The sequence below is a fragment of the Elaeis guineensis genome, chromosome 6 (assembly GCF_000442705.2).
Source record: "Elaeis guineensis isolate ETL-2024a chromosome 6, EG11, whole genome shotgun sequence".
NCBI lineage: Eukaryota > Viridiplantae > Streptophyta > Magnoliopsida > Arecales > Arecaceae > Elaeis > Elaeis guineensis.
In genome coordinates this window covers 126,433,992-126,449,509 of record NC_025998.2, presented here as the reverse complement: position 1 = coordinate 126,449,509, position 15,518 = coordinate 126,433,992, and the positions used below count along the sequence as shown (strand labels likewise).

At 53.8% G+C, this 15,518-nt stretch overlaps 1 protein-coding gene across 1 annotated transcript; it reads left to right on the top strand.

Annotated features, from left to right (window-relative positions):
* The first annotated feature begins 13,955 nt into the window (after window positions 1-13,955).
* Window positions 13,956-14,797, top strand: LOC105033237 (zinc finger protein 7). Its single transcript, XM_010907946.4, has one exon. It carries the CDS (start codon window positions 14,108-14,110, stop codon window positions 14,654-14,656), a length of 549 nt encoding a protein of 182 aa, XP_010906248.1. The 5' UTR covers window positions 13,956-14,107; the 3' UTR covers window positions 14,657-14,797.
* The last annotated feature ends 721 nt before the right edge of the window (window positions 14,798-15,518 follow it).

Below are 15,518 nucleotides of genomic sequence, written 5' to 3'. Positions count from 1 at the left end.
GTGAAGAATTAGAATCCAGGTATAAACATGAGCATGGACGGTACCGTTCAGTTCCATGCCGTTACACACCCAGTGAATTTCACATGATTGGTGTTCAGAAGCCGCAGCAACGGTCCAAGTGACTGTTTTTTAAATTTCTTGTCAGCACCACCGATCTATATCTAAAATTTGCACATGCAAGCCTCCATGGAGAACGCCAGATAAATATTAAAAGGGATCGATTTGTTGCGGCCAATCTTCTCGTCGTCTGATCGTCGGAAACGAGCGCCTGCAAAAAAAAGTCCACACTGACCGGAGGTGGTTCCGGCGGGGATCCTCCGACGGTTAAGTCAGAGAGGAGATTGGGCAACAGTGAAATGAAGACAGAGAGCTCAATCGAGAGAGAGAAAGAAAGGGAGCAAGCCTGAGAGTTTTCGGAAGGACCCTCGAGCACTGTTGCCTTCCCCGATATATATAGTGGAGCATGGTATGGCACCGTCATTAATGGCGTGGACAATTGAAGAATTGTCAATTCACTGTAGAATGTCAGAGTCCCCGTAAAGGTGTCAAATCGCCATGGGGCCGTCAAATCACTAGGGTTGACAAAGCCATAGGTGGGATAATGCCGCTAGGCAGTAGCGCCGCATGCCGTTGTCAGGGCTGACAGTCCCTGGCGGTAGTACGGCGCCTGGAGGAGTCGTCTGACCTTGGGTCGGTGGCCAGCTGAAGGGCGTCGGGTAGAGCTTCGGACCCCTCCTATGGTCAGCCGGGCCCGTCGCGGGAGTCGAACACCGGACCCCCCGGTGTAGTCGGTCGGGAGGGCAGAAAGGGTCTGCTCGACCGACATACTCTCGGTCGGTCGGTCGGTCGGTCGGATGGAGTCAGTCGGTCGGATGGAACCGATCGGTCGATCGGTCGGATGGAGTCAGTCGGTCGGATGGAACCGGTCGGTCGGTATATCCCAACAGTTGCCCCCCACTCCTGAGCCTGATGTCGCATCGGCCCGCGTCTCCACGCAGGTAGGACGTCGGGCGAAAGGAGTGGATTCCTTGCTGCGTCCTGGACCGAGTTTGCCGACCTCACCGGCAGATGGTCCGGTCAAGTCGACGTCAGGTGTCCCGTCGTCGGGACGTCAAACAATCCGGTGTCAGGCGATCGGGTGCCGGACGATCCGGTGTCAGGCGATCAGGTGCCGGACGATCCGGTGTCAGGCGATCGGGTGTCAGGCGATCGGATGTCAGACAATCGAGTGCCGGACGATCCGGTGTCAGGCGATCAGGTGTCCGACAACTTTTGGAGAACGCAAACCGCCGTCCGGTGCCAGTTCTGGGAGCGCAGGTCACTGTCAGGCGTCCCATCGGGGATGCGAATCGTCGCGGGCAATTCAATTCCGAATCGCGGCCCTTCCGCCACATGTCGGGGGTCGTCGGACCGGCGTCCTTCGCATTTAATGAAGGCGGTGTGGCCTTTCCGGGATGGGTGCGTCGAACCGCCGGATCGAAAGGGGGCCCGGATGCCGCCACGTGTCGTCCATCCGAGAAATCTCGATCAGCGCGGCGTCATCTCGGCCGTTGAACGGCCCTATATATATAGAGCCACTTGTGCTTGAAGCTCCATTCCTGACGATTTGCTGCGGAGACTCTGCCCAAGCGGTCCTTCCGTCGTCGCCGGCAGCTGCCTCCTCTCCCACTCTCGCAAGGGTCCACCCGGGGTTCGTGCTCCTTCCTGTTTTGCCCTAGCTTTCCTTTAAACCTTCTCTCTTCCTTCTCCTTCTCCTTTGGTTTTGTCTTCCTCGTGGTTCTGGTGTTATGGCCAAAACCTCATCTCAAGGGGCTCGGTCGGGAAACCCGACCGATGACCCTCGGTCGACTCCGGAAGTTGAGGTTTCCTCACTTTCGGGGCCGAATGTTGATTGGCTTCGGGATCAGTATCATATCCCGGAGCAGTTCCAACTTTCCGCCCCAGGGGCCGGCGGTCGGGTTAACAACCCACCGGCGGACCAGGTGGCACTGTACGTCGAGGACCTCCGGGCTGGTCTTCGGCTTTCGATTTCGGAGTTCGTCCGAAATTTGCTAGACTATTACGGACTTTGTCCGGCGCAACTGGCGCCGAACTCTGTTCGGCTAATAGTTAGCTTCGCCTTGTTGTGTCAGCTTCTGCCGACCAACCCTCGTATCTCTCTCTTCTGGACATTTTTTGTCCTCCGATCCCACCCTAAGGCCTGAGGGTGGTGGCTCTTCAACCTCCGGAAGGATCTTTCCTTCATCACTGGCCTTCCATCGTCCATTCACGGGTGGAAAAAACCAGTTTTTCTTTGTTTCTTCTTCTTCTCCCTGGGGCTTCCCTTCTCATTGGGGCACGCCCCGAACCGAGGCGAACGAGAACAGTCGGGTGGATGCGGACGACCGGGAGGACTTCCACCGACTCAAGAACATGTCGGTCCCGAAGCAGAGGGAGCTTGTTACCGAACAAGCCCTCTATGACGCTGGCCTGAGCTTGGTCCCCCGTCTAGGTATCGCTCGATCCATCGGTTGTCTTTTTATTTGGCATTTGTTCTCGTGCATATACTAATCCTTCTGTCGGTATCGCAGGGACACCGCCGAGGATGAGGCCGACCGACGCTGAAATCTGACAATATGCGGCGAGGAAGAGACCGACGTCGGGGGCCGAACCTTCACGACCGCCGAAGAAACCCTCCACAACGGCGCCGACCGTCGCAGCGTCGGCGATCGATCAGTCGGAGCCGGTGATCGCACTCTCGGCTCCGACGGTGCAACCGGAGGAGCGACCGACGGAGGAAGCGGCTGAAGGAACGTTGGCGGCTTCGCCGACGGGAGTGGCGTCGGACGCCGTTCGGGAATCCGAACGCTATCCGACGGCGTCTGCAGCTGCAACGGGGGGTGCTGCATCAAACTCGAGCATCCCCTCCTTACCGGATCCACTGGCTGGGGCGGCCGATCGGAGGAAAGCCCCGATGGACCCTGCTGACGGCACGAGGTCGGGGAGTCACACCGTGCCACCTGACGCTCAGATCCCCGAAGGGGCGTCGGCGCTGGCCGACCACAACTTGGCCAGGAGACTGTGCCAGGGGATCCTCCTCCCAGCCGATGTGGAGGTGCTGAGGTCTCGGCAAGTGACCGAGATGCTATCTTTGTTCTACCCAACCATGGTTGGGGTAAGTTCACTTCGCCTCCTTTTTCCTTAGTGTTTTCATTACTTCGCTTTCCTGACGTAGTGCCCGCGTCCGCAGCTGATCTATACCATGTCCGAACTTGAAGCCGGGTATCGGAGGTTCGAGAACGTCCGGGCGGCTTGGAAGGACAGGGCGGCGGCTGTCGAAGCCGACAGGGTGATGCTGGTCGAACACCTGAAGCAGTTGACCGACCGGGAGGCGAAGTTGGTGGACGAGGTCTCTCGTCTCGGGTCTGAGCTCAAGTCGGCCAGAAAAGAAGCCAACCGCAAGGGTCGGACTGCGCACCGTCTGCGGCGCGAGCGGGACGACGTCGCCGCTGAGCTCGAGGCCGAACGCGAGCAGCTCCGGGTCAGCCTGGAGAATCTCGCCAAGGCTGAGGAGGACTTGTCGATTGCCCAGGCCGATGGCGACATAGCGAAGGCAGAGGCGGAGTCGACGAAGGACTCTCTCGATCGGGCGAAAGCGGAGGCAAGGTCGGCGAAGGAGTCGGCGAGTCGGGCGGTGGACGACTTTCGTGGCTCCGACCGGTATCGAGAGGAGCTACTGGAGTCTGGCTTCGCGTCGTATCGAGTGGGGTACGAGGATGGTCGGGACGCAGTCCAAGCCCTGTACCCGAAGTTAGACCTCAGCGGCATCATTCCACCGGGGGCTGAGGACCAAGCCACGGAAGAGATGGCCGACCCATCGTCGGGGCGCGTCGTTGCGGCGGGAGAGGCCGTCCCGGAACAGATTGCCGAAGGAGGGACGGCCTTGACTCCTGACCAGGCTCAGACCCATGGTCCAGTGTCGACCGCCGATCCAGCACCGACCGACGATCCTGCCTCGGCCGTCGACCCAGTGCCGATCCTGGTGGATACACCGGTCATCGCCGAGCTTCCGTCAATCGAGGAGATTGACTCCGAAGGATGATCGCGGCCTTATCTTCCTTTATCATTTTTGTTTTCCTTAGCACACTTGTAACCGGGCTTCGGCCCGATTTTGTAATCAAATGAACTTAAGGAATTTCCAGTTTCCTTTTCGACTTCCTTTTCTTGCCTGCTGGGATGTGCTTGTAATCACGGGGACATAAGGTCGGAGGGCTGCAGCCTTGGCGTGCCGCATTAGGACACCCAATCGTCACCCCGAGTCGTTAGTTGAGATAGTCGGCGGTTCAGTGTGAGGTAAGCAAGATGAACCCCGACCACTGATCGCCCGTCTCAGGACCTAGACCGAACATCCGTCGTTAGGCCGCAAACCGAATGCCAGAGTCGAACGCACGTCGTCCTGGCGTGAGTCGGGGGTCGACCGACTTCCAGGCACGAGCGCGCTGAGTCGGTCGTACTGGCGGAGTAGAAGGTCGTTCGTGGGGAAGAAAGTCGACCGACTTTCGGGCGGACCCCGATGACCCGAATGTCGTCCGATGTGATCGGTCAGACTGCGTCTGCTACATTGTCGCACGCAGCCGACGTGTCTGGTCGGGAAGGCGATGGTAAGTCGAGTTTCCCTTACCCAAACTTTGGTCGGGCGCTTGTGTAGCACCGTGTGATAAACGGTGGTAAGCCGAATACCCTTCGACCGGCTTCGACCCGGTCGGTAAGTCACGAACGCGGTGTTGGTTGCATTGGCGCTTTTGCCTTTCCCGGCCGGAGCGGGGTCGGCGAGTCGGCTGATCGTTCTGCCCGAACGTTCTAGCCGAAAGTTGTAGAAGGAGTGTAACTCCCGTTTTCGCAAGTGCGTCGGTCCTTTAAATGTTCGACGAAACACCGGCAGCCAGTCCGACGGCCCGAAGTAGAACGTGAAGTCCATGTTGGGACGTCGTGGCCCGCATTCCTCGGCGAGCGCCGAACCCCAGTCGAAGGGTCGAAATTCCAAACTCCGAAGTTTAAACTGAGTTCGTATTCCAAATGGTGGGAGGCACAGAGTTCACTGATGGTACAACCTCAGATTGTCGGCGTTCCAGGTTCGGGGGATGGGTTTTCCTTCCAAGATTTTCAGTCGGTAAGCTCTCGGTCCGTAGGCGTCGGCCACCTTGTAGGGTCCCTCCCAGTTCGGGGATAATTTTTTCTGATCCGAGGGTTTCGAGACCTTCGCCTTTCTCAAGACCAGGTCTCCAGGTCGAAAGAGCTTTGGCTTTACCCTGGCGTTGTAATATCGGGCCACCTTTTGTCGGTAAGAAGCCATACGAAGTTGTGCCTCGCGTCGGAGCTCGGGCAAGAGGTCCAAGTCGGCCCTCCGACACTCAGAGTTCTCCGGCTCTCGGTATTGCTCGACCCTAGTTGATGGCAATCCGATCTCCAGCGGGATCATGGCTTCTGTTCCATAGGCCAAGCGGAAAGGTGATTCTCCGGTCGGGATACGGGGTGTCGTCCGGTACGCCCACAGGACGGAGTTCAGCTCTTCGATCCAAAGGCCCTTGGCTTCATTCAGTCGGGTTTTGAGCCCGTGCAATATGGTCCGGTTGGTCACTTCGACCTCGCCGTTGGACTGTGGATGCCCGACCGAGGTTAGTCGGTGCGTGATGTGAAATCTCGTGCAGAAGTCTCTGAAGTTTTGGTTGTCGAATTGTTGCCCATTGTCGGTAATGATGGTGCTTGGCAGTCCGAACCGAAAGATGATAGACTTCTGTACGAAGTCTTCCATCTTCCGCTCAGTGATTTGTGCTAAGGGTTCGGCTTCCACCCATTTAGTGAAATAGTCGATCGCGACAACGATGAATTTTCGTTGTCTGGATGCCGGGGGAAAAAGGTTCGAGTATGTCGATTCTCCACTGGGCGAAGGGCCATGGGGCGATGACCGGAGCGAGCTGGCTGGTGGGTCGGTGTTGTATGTTGGCATACTTATGGCATGGCTCGCACCTCCGAACCAATTCAGCAGCGTCCTTCTTTATAGTGGGCTAGTAGTAGCCCTGTCGCAGGACTTTGTAAGCCAAGGACTTGCCCCCCAAGTGATCGCCACAGATTCCTTCATGTACCTCTCTGAGGGCATAGTCCGCGTCGGTCGGCCCCAGGCACTTCAGCAAGGGAAGAGAAAATGACCTTTTATACAGTCGGCCGTCGATCATTACGTACTGGAAAGCCGCCCACCGGAGTTGTTTGGCCTCCGCAGGGTCTTCGGGGGTAGATCCGTCGGTCAGATAGTGAGCGATCGGGTCCATCCAGCTCGGCTCCGCCGCCAATTGCAGCACCTCTTCGACCCGATCGACGCTCGACCGTTCAAGACTTTCCACGAATGTCCGGCCCAAGGCGCAGTAGTCGGACGTAGCGAGCCTGGAGAGCGCATCGGCCCGAGCATTTTCCGCTCTGGGGATGTGGGAGATCTCGAAATATTCGAAGGGCGCCACGAGATCTTTTACTTTTTGGCGGTATTTGACCAGGGTCGGATCTCGTGCTTCGAACTCACCTTTGATCTGCCCAACGACCAGTCGGGAGTCGGAGAAGACTTTGAGTCGGTCAACCCCGAGCTCCAATGCTAATTTCAAACCCACGACGAGCATCTCATACTCGGCCTGATTGTTGGAGGCCTTGAAGTCGAATCGGAGGGCGTGCTCAGTAACCACCCCCTCCGAGTTGGCGAGTAGGAAACCGGCCTGCTCCCTTGAGCATTGGAAGCTCCGTCGATGTGTAACACCCAGGCCGAATCGGGGTCACAGCCGGAGGTCCCGACCTCCGCGGGGTTTTCCTCCCCCGATGGTAGGTCGGTCGTCGGGCATTCGGCGATGAAGTCGGCCAGAACCTGAGCTTTGAGGGCAGGTCGTGGCCGGTATTGGATGTCGAACTCGCTCAGTCTTACAACCCATTTCGCCAGCCGTCCTGATGTGTCAGGGCAGTGCAAGATGGCTCTCAGGGGCTGGTCGGTGAGGACCGCGATTGCGTGTGCCTGAAAGTACGGACGGAGTCGCTGTGCCGAAATGACTAGAGCGAAAATCATTTTCTCTGCTTTTGAGTACCGAGTCTCAGCTTCGTGGAGCACCTTGCTGACGTAATATATCGGTTGGTGAACCCGGTTCTCGTTCTCTCGAACGAGCACCGAACTAACCACCTCCGGGGACGTGGCCAGGTAAAGGTACAGGACCTCCCCGACCTCCGGTCTCACTAGAAGTGGCGGAGAGGCCAGGTACCTCTTCAGTTCCTCGAAGGCTTGCCTGCACTCGTCCGGCCAAGAGAACTGCTTGGCTTGTCGCAAGATTTTGAAGAATGGGAGGCATCTCTCAGCCGACCGAGAAATGAATCGGCTGAGCGCGATGATCCTTCCGTTGAGCTGCTGCACCTCCTTCTTGGTGTCCGGATGTCGCATGTCGATGATGGCCCTGATCTTCTCGGGGTTAGCCTCGATTCCCCGCTGTGAGACGAGGAATCCTAGGAACTTCCCCGAGGTCACTCCGAAGGCGCACTTAATCGGGTTCAGCTTCATCCGGTGTCGTCGTAGACTGTGGAAGATTTCTTCGAGATCCCGGACATGATCCGAGATTTGCGCACTCTTTACCAGCATGTCGTCGACGTACACTTCCATGTTGCGCCCGATCTGATCTTTAAAGACCTTGTTGACCAGCCGTTGGTAGGTGGCGCCGGCATTCTTCAGCCCAAAGGGCATTACTCGATAGCAGTAGAGGCCCTTGGGGGTCACGAAGGCAGTGTGCTCCTTATCTTCGTGCGCCATCCGGATCTGGTTGTACCCGACAAAGACGTCCATGAAGCTGAGCAGTCGAAATCCGGACGTCGCATCCACCAGCTGGTCGATCTTTGAAAGTGAAAAGCTATCTTTTGGACAGGCCCGATTCAGGTCGGTGTAGTCAATACAAATCCTCCACTTCCCGTTGGCTTTCTTGACCATGACAACATTGGCGAGCCAATCGGGATATGTGGCTTCTCTGATGAAGCCCATCTCGAGCAGCTTGTCCACTTCTTCGTCGATGGCCTTCTGTCTTTCGGGAGCAAAAGACCTTTTCTTCTGCCTCACCGGCCTCATCGTCGGGTCGATGTTGAGTCGGTGGGTTATTATCTCCGGGGGGATGCCCGACATATCTGCTGCCAACCAAGCAAATATGTCAGCGTTTGCCATCAGCAGCTCCGTCAACCGTTGCCGTTCTGAGTCGAGTAGTTGAGACCCGACCCATACCTTCCGGTCGGGGTTTTCCGCTATCGGGATCGACACGAGCTGTTCGGCCGGCGAGCCCCATTCTTCCTCCTCCCGTTGGTCTAGTTTGTCGATCGTCAGGGAGCCCCTCAACTCGTCGCTTTGAGCGGAGATCTGGAAGCATCGGCGAGCGAGCTGTTGGTCTCCGCGCATCTCTCCGACTCTGTTTTTGATCGAAAACCGAACCAAGAGATGGTACGTCGAGACAATCGCCTTGAGGGCGTTTAGTCCGGATCTTCCGAGTACGGCGTTATAGGCCGAGGGCACCTGGACGACCGCGAAAGTCAGGAGGACCGTGCTTTGTCGTGGTTCGGTACCGACCGTCACGGGCAGAGTGACTTCTCCTTCCGTTGTGACTGCGTCCCCAGCGAGCCTATCAGGGGCGTAGAGACTCTCTTGAGTCGGTCGGCCGACAGTCGCATCCGTGAGAAGGTCGAGTAAAACAGAACGTTCGTTGAACTTCCATTATCTACAAAATTTCTCTTTACATCATAATTGGCTATTGTTGCCGAGACAACAACAGCGTCATCATGGAGGATTTGGATGCCCCGAACATCTTCCGTAAAAGCAATTACATCATCCGAGCGTGGCTTCTTCATTGGCTTCTTCATTGGCTCCCCCCCAGCAGACGTCCCCGGGCCCAACCGTTTGAAAATCATATTGATGACCCCGGCCGTTGGTCGGTTATCAGTCGCCTCTTCAGTCGGCTGGGGTCGCCGGTCGGCAACTGGTCGAGCCGGCGGGTTCCTCCAAAATTTACCGAGATACCCCCGACGGATGAGGGCTTCGATCTCATCCTTAAGCTGGATACATTGCTCGGTGTTGTGGCCGTGGCCCCGGTGGAATCAGCAGTATTTCCGTCGGTCGAGGCCCTTTGCCTTCAAAGGCGGAGGCCGTCGCAGGTACTCTTCCCCTTCGATCTCCATCAAAATCTGCGCACGAGGAGCAGAGAGGGGAGTGTAGAAATTGTACTTGGGGCGTGTCGGCCTCGGGCTCCGACGTCGGGGAGACCTCTTGTCCCGTCGTGGGGGCGACACCCGACCATCGGTCGGGGGCCTGCCAGGCACAGCAAGGTCCCGACCCTTTCTCCGTTTCTCCTTCGGGCCTTTAGGCTCGGCCAGGCGTCGGTCGGAAGCTCCCTCGTCCGTGCGCATGTACTTGTACGCGCGCTCCAGCAACTCAGCGTACGTCCGGGGGAGGGTTTTGTCCAGGGAGTAGGTAAATCGGGATGCCCTCAGCCCCCGTTTCATGGCCGAGATGGCCATGTCTTCGTTGAGGTCCCGGACCTCAAGTGTGGCCGCATTGAATCGCGCCACGAAGTGTCAGAGCATCTCATTTTTCCCTTGTTTAAAAGAGAAAAGGCTGTCCGATGTTCGGGGCGGCTTTCGGCTGGTGCTGAAGTGGGCCGCGAAGGAGTGCTCAAGCTACCCGAAGGAGTGGATACTCCTCGATCGAAGACCAGAGTACCAGGCTCTGGCAGCTTTGCGTAGCGTGGCGGGGAAGCCGACGCAAAGGAGAGCGTCGGTTGCCCCTTGGATCGTCATGAGAGCTTTGTAGCTCTCCAGGTGGTCGATGGGGTCGGTGGAGCCGTCGTAAGGCTCCACGTGCGGCATCTTGAACCGACTGGGGATCGGTTCGTCAAGGACAAGTCGGGAGAGAGGTTGGGCGGTCTGAAAGTCAACGTCGTTCGAGGACTTTTGCCCGTCCACCTGCAACTGGGCAAGCCGACGGTCGATCTCGTCGAACCTGCGTTCGTAGTCGTCGATCCGTCGATGCTGGGAGACCCCAGGAGTAGAGTCTCCGGAAGAGTCCGAGAGAGAGGCGGACGGCGTTCACGGCCGCTTCTCCTTCCTCGCTCGTTCTAGCTGGGAGGGAGAATGCCGTCGGGGCCGATGGGTGTCGCACCGCGGCCGCCCCTCCTCTCCGTGGGAGCACTGTGGCAGGTGCTCCTGCGGAGGCGACGGAGATCGATGCGGACGTCGGCGGCTGCTCCTGGAGGGCATCGGACGTGCCGCCGATTGCTCGATCGGTGATGGCGGCAGCTGGACCGGCTGTTGCTGAAGGCTCTTGACCGCGTCCGTCAGCACAGTCATCTGCCGCACGATCGCCGCGATCTGCACCTCCGTGGTCACCATGGGGTGCGGTGAGCTGGGTTCCGCCGCGGAGGGTGGAGGAGAGGCTTCTTCCCGACGGGAAGAGCGCCTCGCCGACCTGGTGACCCTCGATCGCTGAGCTCTCGTCTTTGTCATCTCGAATTTCGTAGGGATAGCGTACCGTAACGTCCTGTACGTGTCACCCCCTACCTGGCGCGCCAATCTGTTGCGGCCAATCCCCTCGTCGCCTAGTCGCCGGGAACAAGCGCCTGCAAAAGAAAGTCCACACTGACCGGAGGCGGCTCCGGCGGGGACCCTCCGACGGTCAAGTCAGAGAGGAGACTGGGCAACAGTGAAATGAAGACAGAGAGCTCAATCGAAAGAGAGAAAGAAAGGGAGCAAGCCTGAGAGTTTTCGGAAGGACCCTCGAGCACTGTTGCCTTCCCCGATATATATAGTGGAGCATGGTATGGTGCCGTCATTAATGGCGCGGACAATTGAAGAATTGTCAATTCACTGTAGAATGTCAGAGTCGCCGTAAAGGTGTCAAATCGCCATGGGGCCGTCAAATCACTAGGGTTGACAAAGCTATAGGCGGGATAATGCCGCTAGGCGGTAGCGCCGCATGCCGTTGTCAGGGCTGACAGTCCCTGACGGTAGTACGGTGCCTGGAGGAGTCGTCCGACCTTGGGTCGGTGGCCAGCTGAAGGGCGCCGGGTAGAGCTTCGGACCCCACCTATGGTCAGCCGGGTCCGTCGCGGGAGTCGGACATCGGACCCCCCGGTGTAGTCGGTCGGGAGGGCAGAAAGGGTCTGTCCGACCGATATACTCTCGGTCGGTCGGTCGGTCGGTCGGTCGGTCGGATGGAGTCAGTCGGTCGGATGGAACAGGTCGGTCGGTCGGTCGGTCGGTCGGATGGAATCAGTCGATCGGATGGAACAGGTCGGTCGGTATATCCCAACACGATTAATTTACCATATGTTGGGCAGAATATTCTCAATTCTTGGGTGACACAGCATCTGGCGTTATTGTAATCTGGGCATTCGTGTTGCAGGCACTCTGGCTGGGGGAACGACCATGCTAAAAGCAATTCACGTATGATCCGTTCTGCTTGCGCTATCCCATGGGAAAATTATTCACAACACTGTAACTTCAGGCCTGGGGAATCTGGATCTGGTCCCCTCCGGGAAAGCAAAAATCCAGACTCAGTGACGTACGGTATACTTGACCAACAGTTAAGGGCACGTATGATCCGTTGCATGACACTTGTATCCAATTTGATTACCTCACTGATGGCGTAGACCCCTGGCAAAAAGCAAAAAAAGCACTAGCGACCGTTACCGGCCACTTGCTTTTGTCTACACCTATTTCCCTGATCGACTGGGAGAATAAAAGACGGGAAAAAAGGACCCACAACCATCAGGAGGACGTATGAGGTCACCGTCAATGCCCATGGATGAGATGCCCCTCTCCTCACTAATGGCTTCTGGCAGTACAAGAGGGCACACTCTCGCTGTGTGCCCCTTGGGTAAAGATCCAACGCTAACACCGGCAGCATTGCACATGAAATTGACCCGACAAAAGAAATGCTTTTGCGTGGGGAACCGTCCTACGTATTAGATTCATTTGATCTTAAGGTGGTAGGCTTTTCTTCATCCTTTCACCATCGCAGTCATCATAGACTTGAATTTGGGCTTGGAACTCGGACGGATACACATCAGCAGTAGTCCAATTGACAGAAAGACTTTGGACCAATGCAGTTTGATTGATGAGGACAGGATCCCACCAGACCTGAGGTTGGGAGCTGGACGTCCTCTCATGTCGCTTGCAAACAATTGCATAGCTCTTCCATATATTCTCTCATGTAGCAGTGATCCACACCACAAAACCTAAGAATAGTACTCCAGAAGGGAGCCAAACAAATATCATTGTTTACTTCGGATTCCTGGCTCCCCCTGCTAAGAAAGAGCTTCACCCTAAAGCTATTGGGAATAACGTTGGTTGCTTATGTCTATCTTTCGGCAGAGAGGCAGGCATATCTTCCTCCATTTGCATGTCCATATGGAACCAATGGCTTTCTATTGGGGAACTGTCCTTCATGATCATGGCCTGAAATGAAATTTACACATCGCGTTAGAGAGGGACAGTGTAAAAGCCCATCCCAGTAAAAGATTTATATGCTTCAAAACAAATTCTAAAAGAGAAGTTTGGGAACAAGAAGAAAAAGACAGCATGAAGCAGTGAGACATAGTGGAAACTGACAAAGCTTGTAGCTCAATGTTCCATCTTCCAATGTCATCAGATGGATAACACACGTGGTGGGACAAGGCAACCAGGTCATCGTAGGACCACAATACACTAACAATTTGAAAGATCCGATATCTTAAAAAAAGTGACATGCCAGGTTGATGCTGTCAGCAAATAAGGTAGATATGATCTGTAGGGGGGAAGCTGGAAATCCCTTCCCCCCTCTCCTTCTCTATCTTGATCGGTGTCCAACTCATGACGCCATCACTACAAGAATTTTGCTCTATGAAGCTTCCAGATCAAAGCATCAAAGTTTTCATCATTATTTAGCATAAAGAAACTAGTGCTGGGAATTGAGCTCCCCATTATCTTGTCTTATTTCTATAGCAACAAGATTCTACTATCATAGCGCAAGTGGCTCTTAAAGCACTTTCCAAACAACCACCCACTACTGACAAGTGCCTGAACCAGCACATTGTGTCATTCCCAGCAAGATATTCCACTCAAATACTACACTTGAATAGTGAGTTAAAGCAGCACTCGCTTCTAGAAAATCTTTATCAACATTATTGGTCCTTATGTGGGGACCCTAACATGGAAAAGATAACGTCAATAATGCTATAGCATTTCTACTCAGTTCCATGTCTTGGCACAAGCCTTTGATGCAGTCTCTCACAGTTAAATGGCATTATACAGGGGTGGAAAAAAATCAATTTTCCAAATCTTATTCTCTAGCAGGATGAGTGCGACAAGCAGAAGCACTTCTAAGCATCAGATGGTCCCCCGTGGGAAAGCAAGAACAGATAAAAAAAATCAGATGGATGGTTATAAGAAGTGACCATCTGATCGGATGATCTTAATGGAAGTGCAGTGCAGAGAAACAATATACATCTACATTTTTAATCTAAAGAATGGTTCTATTTTCCCCCACTTAGATTGGTGGAGAACACCATTACATATAACAAACCTCTACATGCTTCTGGTGATGAGACTTCTGACCACGTATTCTTAGCTATAGTGACAGCACCTGATAAAATAGCTTTCTGAACATAGAAGAAAAAGTAGTAGTTAAAGATAAGAAAATTGATGGAATTGCTGCTAGATCGTCAACCTTGTATTATGGTTCAAAGAAGAGAACCATGTAAAGTGGAGTGACTTGATAAGGAAAAAGATAGTGGGAATCTAAAGATTAATATGGGAAACAGTAAACATGACAGAAGCATCACCCCTGGAACAACAAGCACCACGATGTGGGCCACAATAGGAAAGAGATAAACAGCTAAATATATCCAATGACACCTCCTTCCTGTCCTGATTCCCTCTCCTTACATTTAGTCCAACTCCTACCTTGTTCTTTTTAAATGAGGCCAGCAACATCCCACGAAGCCTCTACAAAATCCAACACTTCCTATTCTAACTTCTAAGAACTCTTTTCAGAGACGGTTGCTCTGCTTACTCCTCAGCAGAGATTGCAAGCTTCCAAATGGAACAGGAAGAAGTGAGAGAAACATCAGCATACCAGAGATCAGAGCCACATACCAGCAACTACGATGACAGGAAAGTTGGTGACAACTCCCGAACATGGTTGAACCTGACCCTGGGCCGGAGCATCTCCTCAGCAGCCACGTCAGGTTCCCAGTCCAAACATGCCCCTCTCAAGGTGTTCTCATGCAACTTCTGCATGAGGAAGTTTTTTAGCTCACAGGCATTGGGGGGACATCAAAATGCTCATAAAAGAGAGAGAGGTGCAGCTAGACGGTCTTATCACTCCCAACGGATGATGATGAGCTTGCCCCTCAACACTCCTTTCCTACGCTCCCTACGAGTTCAACCTCATTCAATGGCTCACAAGCCAAACAGAGAGGGAGAGATGGGGATAGTGGCCAGGTTTGATGATCTCAGTATGAGTCGGCTACCCTATGCACTGGAGGAAGCAACAAATTTAAGGTGGCCTGGAAGCTATCAAATAAATTTGCAGCTCCCCAAGCAACCAGCAGAACTAAATAAGCTTGATTTGAGTCTCCGACTTTGATGTTTCAATCAATTTGGTAATGTTTGCATGCTGCCAATCTAGTGTTCAACTCCATTTTTTGCATCAATCAGTTGAAGAAAGTAACTGCAATAAGCTTCCATCCATCATTAAATGCTAGCTGGCTTTTATAGCGTTCATACAGATGACTCTAGCAAATCTGACTATTCTACTAGCAATTCCTCAATGTTTTTCCTGTTGACATCCACTGTTATGTTTTTCCTGAGACACTTAAGAGTGATAGTTCTAAGACACATGGTGATCGTGCAGGTGGAAGACAAATATGGAGAATTATATTCACTCTAATTTCCTTAACACAAAAAGATAAATTAATAAATGATAAATTGAAAAGACAACTGATGCATTACCAAAACTGACCTAAGGAAAGATATCACAACACGGTTCAGGAGATCCATTGATTTCATAAAATATTATTTAAGTATCAGATATCCACATGTTTGAACAGGCAGCAAATGAATGGTTAGCATGGCCATCATGTTATTAATAAGCTATGCGCACCCAGGTATTTCTCAACAACTTGGGATCTGAATATAGTCCATAAACAGCAACCATAATCTACAAGATTGCCAGAAAAGGTGGTGCTCAATGCTACCGCAACAATGGGACATGGTTTGTCCTGGTCAACCAATGAAGAGAAAGGAAGATCAGTCTGTCTCAGTTATCATTTTGATCAACATTATCATGACAATGACCTTCATAGAGTAACCAGGTTTCAAATGGTGATGGTGTGAATGGTTTGTTCATGTAATCAGTTCAATCAATACAGCAATTGGCTCTGTTTGGCATATTTCTTCCCATTAATGCTGAGTAGAGGCTAGCTTGAACAATACACGAAGGTTCATCT

Coding starts and splice junctions, on each gene's coding strand:
- LOC105033237 (XM_010907946.4), top strand. CDS start 14,108: ATGGAACAGGAAGAAGTGAGAGAAACATCAGCATACCAGAGATCAGAG.